The sequence below is a fragment of the Bidens hawaiensis genome, unplaced genomic scaffold (assembly GCF_021521415.1).
Source record: "Bidens hawaiensis isolate Kalapana, Puna unplaced genomic scaffold, B.hawaiensis_p1.1 tig00018938_1, whole genome shotgun sequence".
NCBI lineage: Eukaryota > Viridiplantae > Streptophyta > Magnoliopsida > Asterales > Asteraceae > Bidens > Bidens hawaiensis.
This window is the reverse complement of record NW_027492874.1, coordinates 12,167-24,236: the sequence shown is the minus strand read 5'-3', so window position 1 is coordinate 24,236 and position 12,070 is coordinate 12,167. Positions and strand designations below refer to the sequence as shown.

Sequence of the window (12,070 nt, the reverse complement as noted above, 5' to 3'; positions counted from 1 at the left end):
TTAACTTGTGGATGAAGTTGCCTTTGGCTTTGCATTTTGTTCATCTCCTTTGACGACATCTGTTCGGTATCTGTCGCCGATTACCGTAAGTATATCTCATACTCTCCACTGCTGTGATTCGTTTTTTTGTTTAATTGAATTATTTATTGTTTGTGATGTATTTGATTATTTAATCTGGACAACGTTACTGTATAATCTAATCAAAATTAACACTACTCATAAACATCATAATTCAGATATAGAGACAGAGACATCATAAGATTTATTATTCGATTTAGTAGTCGTAATGTATTCTCCAGGTTTACCTAGTATCTAGGGTTCGTGTTCAACGAATTTGGGCATTTTACAGTTTTACATGTGCTTGTAATATTTAATTCATTGGTGCCCGGGGTGCGTATGGTTCGATTTGTGTCGGCTTTGGGCTAAAACCGAACCAAAAACTGAAACTTTTAAATATTTTGAAAATTGTTCAGTTTTGGCTTGAGTTCGGTTCGGTTTTGTCATTTAAGTTTGAAAGTTGTGGGCCGGAGAGGAAAATGTTCCAAAATAATGAATTTGAGTCTAAATTATTTTGTAAATTAATTGCTAATTGATTGTTATACATTTGAGCTAAAATATTTGAGTTTCGTATTATTAAATTCTTATAAATTACTTAAAAAAATGATTATCTATATATTTGGTTCGGTTTTTTGGTTTTTATTACCTGCAATGCAACTATGGTTACCAAATCGTTCTCGAGTTTACAACACTTCATTTTAGCTGTTTGTGTGTAAATTACAACTGAGGTTAATGAATTAAGGAAATTCGATCCTTTTACAGCTGTAAAAGATTCTTATTTGTGTTTTTGCGGAGTATAATATAATCATGAAGTTGCGACTCAGATCATTTGAAACCAAAGAAACTCTCAAAATAGAAACACCTAATCCTTGCAGTCTCCAACAACTTAAAGAACTCGTGTCTCAAAAACTTCCTTCTACTTCAAGTTCGTCTAGTATATATCTCTCTTTAAACCGAAAAGATGAACTTACAACCGAATTTCCACAAGAATCTATTCAATCAATCGGGATCACATCCGGTGATCTCATCTACTTCATCACAAACCCTGATGGATTCTCCGCATCACCCAAACCTGAACAACCTCAAAATCCCCAAACCCCGATTCCCGTTTCCAGTAAGCAGGATGAAAAGGTAAACATCGTCAGTTCTGAAACAGTTGAATCCAGTAATATTAATAATTCAAGCTCAGAAGAGGTTGCAGAACCTATGGAAATAGAAGATGATGAGAATATTGTTATTAGCGAGGTCGGGAAGTCGTTTTCTGTACCGGGTTTTCTCAGGAAAGTTTTCACAAAGGAGTTAGGTGATACTGATAATCTTAATCACAAGCTTTTGCGCGTTGCGGTTCATGCTGTCTTGTTAGAGTCTGGCTTTGTTGAGATCGATCCCGCTTCAAAATCGTTAAAAAATAATAATGATAACTTCAGTGTTAAAGATAACTGGTATCTTGCTCCGGTTCATTACACGCTTTCCTACATAATCGGTTCTGGTGGTAACATCGAAACGGTCAAGATCAAGTTTCAAAACCTAGGAAGGTACTGCAAGGTTTACGGGTCTTTGGTCAATGGGACCACAGTGCACTCGGTGCTTGTAGACGAAGACCAACTAGTGCCGTATCTGAACGTTGTATGGGCTAATTGTGGGCCCATGGTTGCAACTGTGGGCGGGGATAATAAGATCTCTAATGTCGAACCCGAGAAGCAAGTTTTTGAGTTTTGGAGGAAAATAAAAGATGGGATTTCGTTACCGTTACTAATCGACTTATGTGAGAAAACGGGTCTCAAATCTCCACCTTGCTTTATGCAACTACCAACCGAGCTCAAACTCAAGATTCTTGAATCAGTTTCTGGTGTGGATATAGCTAAAGTGAGCTGCGTTTGCTCGGAACTGAGGTATTTAGCCTCGAGTGATGATTTGTGGAAGCGAAAGTACATTGAGGAGTTCGGGAATGTTGTGGGTGTAGACATCACAACGGGTTTTAAGTATAGATTTGCCAAAACTTACGAGGCTAAAAAACGAAATAGCTCAGTTGCGAGTCGAATAGCCAGAAGACGACTTCCACTTCCTTATGTTCCGCCATTTGGTGGTGGTTTCCCGGGAATAATAGGGGGCGATCATGATCTTTTTCCAAATCTTGGACCTCGTGGACTTGGTGGGCTCGGTGGTCTGCCACATGGTCGTAATCCACGGCTCAGGAATGTGAGACCCAATTGTAACCTTGGTGGGTTTGCGGGTTTCGGTGATCATTAGTTAAAATGTGACCGTTGGTGATGTTTAGTAAGTTGTGTATGGAGTGTTTTACTTTAATAAGTTTCATAAAATGGTGTGTTTGGTTTACAATAAAAGTGGTTATGTTTTAGTTGTGCAATCAACCGTATGAATGTTAAGTGAATGTTTATTTCGTTTGAAGAAAATGGTGTAGATTACTATGATTGAATTTTGGGTTAACCATGTTAATTTATTTATAAACTATCAAGTGCAAAGTATGATTTGAGATTTTCAAAAACAATACCTACAAAACTAAGCATGTACGGTACCATGAGGCAAATTTTGTACATGCTAAAGTCGTCTACAAGACCAAACACTGATTTCTGAAACCTATTCGGTTTTTAGTATTTATATCAAAATGTTCATTAAGATAAACAATACTGTGTAAATGGATATTTTTAAAGAAAGTTAACGGATACAAATTATTAGACAACCAAATTAATTACCAATGACAATACTACTAAAACTTTAATGATTTTTTTTTATTATCAAAGTATAGATAAAAATTCGGCATGAACCTCAACGACTGGAAATCTTCACGCTCATGGTTCACATAGTAAGTATTTCAAGGCCATGTAATTGTAATCTCACGCCTGATTTCCAGGCCCCTTTGAAACATCAAGAGCAGGGCAATAGCAATACAATGAAGTGTACTTTTTGTAAACAAAATCTTTTTCAATAAAATATTGAACGTATCTATTAAATTATTGTAGAACATAAATTAGGGGTGTGCACGGTTTGGTTCGGTTCGGTTATTAACATTAACCCAATCGAATCAATCGGTTATTGATTTGATTCTGTTGATTTCGATGAATAAACTATATCAAATTTGAACTAAAATTTTGCTTAAAAATACATGAAATGAATGCTTAAATATATGGAATGAATGTATAACTACATGAAATGAAGGTATAAATATATGAAATTAAGATATTAGTACATGAAATGAAGATATAAATACATGAAAACAATTAATGCATATAATACATGAAATAGAGGAAAAAAGACTTGAAAATATGAAAACAATAAAGAGTTCGATTCGGTTAATTCGGTTTTCAGTTTTTTCGGTTCGGTTTGTTTGATTTTTTGTTCGGTTTCAGTTAACGATTCGGTTATTGCTCACCCCTAACATAAATTAATTAAGTGATTACTTCAGCAAAAGAAAAAAAATCTTATCATACTCTTTTATTAAAATACATTAACGAGGCCTAATGTATCAAACCCACGTTCAATTCTAGCACAATTTTTATCTTCTTAACTTTTTATTCTCTCTTCTCATTCATCCAAGTTATCCATGAGTCATGAATCAAAACCAATTTACCAATTGGGTTATAAAATAGTTAATTTTTCATCATAATATTCTAATCTTTTATCTCATTCATCCTAGGCTTCCTAGCTATCTATGGTTATGGGTGAAAACCATTTTGGTAATTGGATTATAAAAAACTAAAGAAATTTTAAAACTAAAATATTGATGGGAGATCAAACAAATAGAAATATGAAAGTTAAACAAGTAGAAAACAACCAAGAATAATTTTTTTTAGAGTTGGTATGTTCATTCGATGTTCATTTTTTCCCATGGGCACTATATGTTGCATTATCCAGAGTAACTATCTAACTATCAGACATGGTCTAAAATTGTTAACATTGGATGACGATGCAAATACTTGTGATAAAAAACAAATATTGTTTGTAACGGAATTTTATATTTAAGATTCTAGACTTAATTCTTATTATTTGTACAATATATTTCATTTCTTTTTTACCTTTTATTTTCTAAATTTATTTCAAATAATGGACCTTGTTTATTTTTGTTATTTGACAAATCTCGTGGATTACATGAGTTCAAAAGTTAGTTTCGTAATATTTACAAAACATATACAAGACTTATGATCTTATATAACTTTCTTTTAAATAAATATTTAATGCTGCCTTTTATAATAAATTAACATAATTAATATGGTATAACTTAATAATAAATGGTTTTCTATAAATACAACCAAGTCAAGCATTACATAACCAACTTTACTAATTGCATTATAAATTAATTTAATGATAATGATTATTTTACCATAAATACAATTACCAAGTTAAAAGTGTAATAACATGATGTACCTTAATTTCAGTTCTATTTTTAGCTTTCAAACACTTCAGACGATTTTGTAGCCAAAATTTGGTCACAAGTCACATCAACCAAAGTATCAAATGTTTGTGTAAAGCACAATCCTTAATCTTTCTAGAATTCAATAACAAATTTTCGATCAAATGGGGGAAAAGATGTCGTGTTGTTGGATTTTTGGCCGAGCATGTACGGTATGAGGGTAAGAATTGCTTTGGCTGAAAAGGGTGTCGAGTACAAAGAAGAAAACTTTCCCAATAAAAGCCCCTTGCTTCTTGAAATGAACCCGGTTCACAAGAATTTCCTGGTTCTTATACACAATGGAAAACCTATAAGAGAATCTAGTATTATTCTTCAGTATATTGACGAGACATGGACTGATAAGTCCCCGTTGATGCCTTCGGATCCTTATTGTAGAGCTCAAGCTAGGTTTTGGTGTGACTATGTCGACAAAAAGGTACGCATAACAAATCTTTCTTCGGTTGCTTCACATAAGGTTTAAGAAACATATAAATGTGTCACTAGTGTATATAAATTGTCATTAATCGGGTTATGAATTGGTTTGTTTCTTTGATACTTATGATGTAAGTTGGTTGTCTATCAACCTATTAAAACATTTGTCATGATACCAAGTTTTTTTTTTCTCAAAGGGTCACTTCAAATCACAACTAAAGAAATATTTGGTGTCAATATTTTATTACTTAACTATTAGGACTTATTTTTCTTTTAAAATAGGGGTTTACATCTTTAAACTTTTATTTGTCTATATCAAACATATATAAAATAAGTAAACGTTACTCAAAATTCTATCTATGTCTAAATAAGACCAAAGAAAACTTTCAAACTAATACATGAGTGGCAAACAAGATTGTCCGGGTTAAATAACAGGTAAAAATAATTAAAGTATAACGATAAACGATTGATATATAGTAACCTCAAAACAAGGAGATTTGACTTTCTTTCTCATTTTGAGATTTGTTAACTATAAAACAATTTTGAAGTTTGCAAGTACTTAGATACATTTATACCAACATGTTTACCATAGCTAATAGTTTTTTTCCCTCTTTTACCCTTAGATTCATATAGTATAACTCGAACCGACTTGTATTAATATGAATAATTTGAAGTTACTAAAAGTTTAACACCCTTTAGGTTTATGATGGTGCAAGGAAAACTTGGACATTAAGCGGTGAAGAGCAGGAAAAAGCAAAAAAGGAATTCATAGAGATTTTGAAGGTGTTGGAAGGGCAAATTGCCAAATTGGGGATAAATCTTATTTCTTGGGGGAGTCCTTCGGGTATGCGGATATTGCATTTATAACCTTTTATTGTTGGTTTTATACCTATGAGACCCTTGGGAATATTAATATTGAAAAAGAGTGCCCAAAGTTGATTGCATGGGGCAAAAGATGCATGCAAAGGGAAAGTGTCTCCAAAACTCTTCAAGATCCCAAGAAGCTTTACGAGTTCTATTGTGAGGCCAGAAAAAAACTACCAATATAGGTACATGTCATTTTACGTTTCCTTTTTATATATATTATTTTTAATATAGCATCTAATAATACAAGTAAAATAAATAGTTATGCATGTATTTAATATGGTAACTTGTGTATTTGTGAATATAGGTGAATAGTACGTTCAGAAAGCATGAGGATTTTGCTCATTTGAAGGAGAAGGTGAGCCATGTCGGTTGCCGAGAATAAGAAACCGATATCACGGTTTTATAAACTAAACATCCTGTGTTTGTGTTTGTTTACATTGAATGCTCTTTTGATTGAACATGGTACTAATCGAGTTTGTTTCATTGGTGGTAGTTTTAATGGATGATTTTATAAGACAATGTTATATCCTGTTGGACTTAATTGGATCGAGCAACACGAACAACACCGATATTTTGTGAGAACTCCTCACGACTCTTTCAATATTATTAAGAACGAAAACCACACAAAATACAATAACCCTAAACCATCTATTTATACTAAAACCTTAACTTACTCACCAAGAAACCTAACTAGACTCAAACTAGGAAACTAAATAAATTAATAATAATAACCAAAACTTAATCCTAATTTAATAAACTAAACCGACTCAAATTCAAACTCTTTAAACTTTAAACCTTTATCAAGATTAATTCTTCATATCCTTGGTGGGACAGTTAGGTAGGGTTATTTTTAATTCAGATTGAATGGCCTTAATTCCAGTTCCTTAGTTTGGACATATCGGTTTGCTATAACATCAAACGGGCATTTTTTTCTCTTTCTAAAATTTCGGTTTGTACTGGCAAACCATTTTTAAGACCAAGAGATTTTTTATATTTGCGCCCCATATTTTTTAAAAAAATTACTTTTAGCCTAGCAATTAACATTAAAACAAGTAAACTTTTGGATTATTTTTTCAAAATCGAGTGATTTTGTATTATTTTTTAAACTATGGATTAACTTTTAGATTATTTTATTATTATGGAATCATGCACCTTTGGGTTATTATTTGAGTTGAAATTACATATATAAAATTTTAGGATAAACTATTCAATCCAGGGGTGTTCAGAATTCGAATCATACTCGAAATTCGATTCGACTCGCATTCGAATTTGAATGTTCGAATTTGATTTTTGATCATTCGAATTCGATTTAGTTCAAATTCAATTTTATAAATCGAATTTCGAATCGAATACGAATTTGTGATTTTAAATTCGATTCGAATTCAAATTATATATACATTTTATTTTTTTTATATATACATACTTATAAAAATATAAACTACATACATCTTCTAAGTTATAAAGATTAAAAATGGAAAGTTCATCAATTTAGTCAATAATTAATATAATTGGACATTATCATTTTGAATATTTAGAATGTGATAATTTTAAATGATTATTTTTATTTTATGTGCTTGTACTTTTTGTTGTTAAAAAACTCAAATTTGTAATGGTTTTGAAACTAACATAGATTTTTTAACTGAATTCAAATCGATTCGAATTCGAACTTCATTCCCTAATCGAATCGAATTAGCTTTTATGAATTCGAATCGAATCGAATTTGTCGAATGTATTTCGAATCCTAATCGAATTCGAATCCAGCTTCAAATTATCAAAAATTAGAATAATTCGATTCGAATATTCAAAATTCGATTCGTTGAACACCCATAATTCAATCCGATTGAACCATCCGATTCAACCGGCTATACTATTTTTAAGCCCAATCCAGTACGATTTAAAAAACGTTTTTGAAAACATTGCCTATAACTTGATAATTCTATAAACTTTTGTTACACTGGTTTCTTTAAGTTGTTATATCACGTTATCATATAAAAGGTAAGTTAAAACATCGGTATACAGATATCTCACTAAAATTACCCAGTACCAAACATTGTCAGCCACCACCACTGTGTCACTAACACCACAACCAGTAACATTATTTTCCATGTCACCCCTTCCGTCCTCCACCACTTGTGCCCACCATCACCACTAGCCACCATTAAAAAACAATACGGGGTGTGTAATGGCACATATTGTCTTACCATTTCGACTGAGAGCCTAATTTAGACAGAAATACAAATTTTGTCCTTTAAACATATCTGATTTACGAATCAGATCATTTAAAATGTTTACTTTTAGGCGGTGTCATTGACAGTACATGCTATATTTATTTGATTTTCGCCCTTTAAGCTAACTATCATTCAATTCCTCGTTAAGTTGATGCATGTGAGTAACATGCAGACTTGTTAAAGATATTTAGGTGTGATTGATCTGGTGTTTTATCATGGTTTAAGAGAGAGAGGAAGGATAATTGACATGTTAAAAGACCAAAAAGCCCTCACATGTTACTCGTGTGCATCAACTTCACAGAAGAATTGGATGACAGCTAGCTTAAAGGACGAAAATCAAATAAAGATAGCAATTAAAGGACACCGACTGAAAGAAAACATTTTAAAGAACCTGATTCGTAAATCAGTTTTGTTTAAAGGACAAAATTTGTATTTATGTTCCTAATTTAAGCAAACCTGGCCCGTTTTGACAGACTTAACTCATGTCTTACCATCTGCATTGTATAAATGCGTAAGTGCTTTTAATTTGATGCACAGAAGGCACACTTGGTCAAATATTATGTTATTTTCTAAAGGAATTTTTGCACCTTTCAGAAACATACTTTATAGTTTATAACTTCATACATCAAATATCAGGTACTCCAAAAGATTGACTACCGAAAGAAAAAAAAAATCCAGAAAAACAAGTAGCAATAGATTATCATCATAAATTTCAGCATTAATCAAATTTAAAGTTGCGTGGTATATTGAGATTTGAAGCAACATTCATGCATAGATCAGGACTTGTGTGTGGGGCCCGTAGGTAACTTTGTAACATCTCAAACCTTACCTCCTTAGGATGGTAGCCCCATAAGTTCACCTTCTTCAGTTTGGGTGACCTAGCCATGATAAACTTAATAAACTCCATCTCAGGCTTGGAGTTGCTGGAACGTTCAATCGCCAATTCACTTAGATGTTCCAACCAAATATCTGTGTATTCTTTCCATACAATGGCGTATTTCTTAGAAGTATGAACCTGATTAATCTGCATAAAGTTTCTCATTTTTGTGTTAAAGAGTATTTACGCATGAGAATCAGAATTATACTTGATATATAATTATATAAGTTATATTGTTTACCTCAATTTTCTCCAAGTTAGGGGAACACTTAATCAAAACAAGAAGAAAAGCCAATTCATAGCCGCTATTTGAATGCATATTTCGGAAACGAAAGTACTTGAGGTGGAATAGTAAGGTTGGAAGCTTTCGTGAAACAGAGTCTAGAACAAGCCCCTTGAACTATAGACCAAAACCAAGATTAACAACCAGAGTTTAATATATATTATTTCTTTCAGTTATAAATAATGTGCATAAATATTACCTTAAGGAAACCACCATAAGTAGTCAGATGCTCAATCATAGGTAAACGCTTAAAAAGCTCGATAACTGTGCCATCTTCACCACCAAGATGTGAATTAACTATATACTGCAGCACGTTACAATATTCATATAAGTTTAAAAGCCCATGACAAGAGAATGTATATTAAAGTAGGAACTTACCAGAGTCAAGCTCTTAAGTGATGGACATTTGGATAAAAGATGTAGAAGAGTTTTTGTAGACATCTTTACATCCCACAAGGATAATCTTCTAACGCTACCAAATCCATTGAATATTGGCTGATGGTCAAGATTAAAGCAAGAGATATCTAGCTCTATTAAGTGATGCAATGAGAAGATAGATGTGGGTAAGTTAGGCCAACCAAGATCATTAAATCCGGAGAGTTTTAATTTCTTGAGTTTGTGGTTCTTGGACAAATGAAGTAACACTTGATCAAATCCAACTGATACTACATGTTGATTCATGAAAAGGCTGAACTCGTGTATTAGACCCTGGTGTGATAAAATCATGGAAAGGTGTACGCCCTGTGTCCATTTGCTTCTCTTTACTTACTGAACTTAAAGGCAAAAGGACGTCAAATTTAGATATTGTGGTCCACTTGTACCTCCATTCTCGTGAGAGAATACTTGTCCTTGCTGCCTGTTTAGTTGGTAAAAGACATAGGATGGTTTCTAATACAGGTTCAGGAAGTGTGCTGATTATATCCAAAGATGATCGTTTACTTTGCATCGATCTTTGTTGTGTTCTTGTTGGATTTAATGCTGCAAAAAGTCGTTTCTGTCAAAATCAAATAGAGGAGATAATAAGAGAATTGACAAGATTTGGAAGCAAGCTACATATTGCTAACCGGTTTCCGGGTCTGGTCAACCGGCAGGTATGGGTTTCAAAACCTTGAATAGCTAGTAACTATATATAGAAAGAAATACCTGATTTAGGAATAGGTTAACAGAAGAGTAGAAAGCGTTTAGGGGATGCAAATATATGCAATCAAACAGCAGTTGCATATGGGATTTAGGGATTATTGTGATGGGTTAATATATATTAATTAGGGTTTAATAAAAAGGTTGTTGAAAGTGAGAAAAAATAACAACCTGTATTGGGAGGGGTCCTAAACCATCGGAACTAGTAGTTGACCCGTCCGGTGGACGGGAATATCAACTTAGAAATGTGATTACATTAATTAATTTAGTAACAAATGTGACGGTTTGATTACCTACCAATACTATATGTTCCCTTGTTTTGTGGGAGATCATGGGTTATATGTAAAATATTTAGATTGGGCTATATAATAATTCAAACTTATTTTTACATTATTTGAATTGTTACAATTTACACTGGTTTATACTCATCATCCTAGTCCGGGTTTTCCAAATTAATATAATTAAAACTTCCAAAATGTTCACCTTTAAATTATTAGACAATCAAATATCAACAAACATAAAATTAACTACAGAACAATATTTGAATTTCACATACAAAAGTGTTGCAACTTAATACAAAAGAACATAAGCGTGCCAAAAGCTACAAAATTTTATATTTAAGGTACATAAGTAGTTGGTCACAAGATATCTATGTGCAGGCAAGTCTTGTTTTTTGTTTGCAGTCTTGTTTTTTGTTTGCATCCTCGGGTTTGAACCTTTAAAATTTTGAGTTTCATCAAACGGGGGTCATTAACACACCTTCCCTGTTTGTCAAATACAAACATAAATTGTATCTTCCTACCAGAAGCTTATTTGAAATCTGCACTGTGACCAAAATACCCTTTGCAGTCATACATGAAATATTGACCTTTATCAAAAGGAAACTTGACTCGCATTCTGATCCAAATTAACCGAAACAGTGTATTCCAAAACTGGCCCCTACTGACCTGAAGTCAAACTTTAGCCCATATTATGATCTACTCGCTTCGTCTTCCCATTTTTCAACTCGTTCTGTACTGTAGCATAAAAGATAACGTGACATTGATAAAATGAAAGTTAAAACATGAAATACCCTTTGCAGTCTACTCGCTTCGTCTTCCCATTTTTCAACTTTAGACCAAAATACCCTTTGCAGTCACACATGAAATATTGACCTTCTATAGATTCTCGGTTTGGAACTCGGCTTTAAGTTTGTATTCTTCGATGCATTTTATCACAGCTTTAAGCGTCGACTTCTCTTTGCGTGCAACTAAAAGGTGTATAATGTAACATATTAATAATAACAGAGAACAATACATTACAATATTACATAATAGTCGGAATTTATAGATAATAACACGATAAAAATAATGTCCATAATAGAGAGAAGCCCTTTTACTTGAATAGTAAACTAAGTAGGTTGCACCCGAACCAAAAAATAAAAGTAAAAATTAATGGTTTGGCTTGACATGAACTAAATTGATTTTTTTTTTAAAAAGTGGCCCGTTTTGACTTAAGCTCATTTTCACTCGAACTCGCTTAACCAAACCCGGTCTGACCTGACCCTGTTTTGACCCGTCACCCAACCCGACCCGCCCGTTTTTCCAAACTTATGTTGTGTTGGTACACGCCCCAATTAAACACACAATACCAATTTAATAGTAGTGACTGAAACAGAAAAACGAAATAAACTTAAGTTGCTATTAAAATCAATATTTATTAAAAAACACAATAAAATTGAAACACATTAGTTGAAAAGTTGTCATTTGACAAAAAAAGTTATAAACCATTGCATTTTACCT

General features: G+C 32.8%; 1 protein-coding gene and 1 pseudogene across 1 annotated transcript; both read left to right on the top strand.

Annotated features, from left to right (window-relative positions):
* Nucleotides 1-835: 835 nt before the first annotated feature.
* On the top strand, nt 836-2,542 carry LOC143557362 (F-box protein SKIP22-like). Its single transcript, XM_077046455.1, has one exon. The coding sequence runs from the start codon at nt 865-867 to the stop codon at nt 2,305-2,307; it is 1,443 nt and encodes a 480-aa protein (XP_076902570.1). The 5' UTR covers nt 836-864; the 3' UTR covers nt 2,308-2,542.
* Nucleotides 2,543-4,585: 2,043 nt separating this feature from the next.
* On the top strand, nt 4,586-6,069 carry LOC143557374 (putative glutathione S-transferase; annotated as a pseudogene).
* The last annotated feature ends 6,001 nt before the right edge of the window (nt 6,070-12,070 follow it).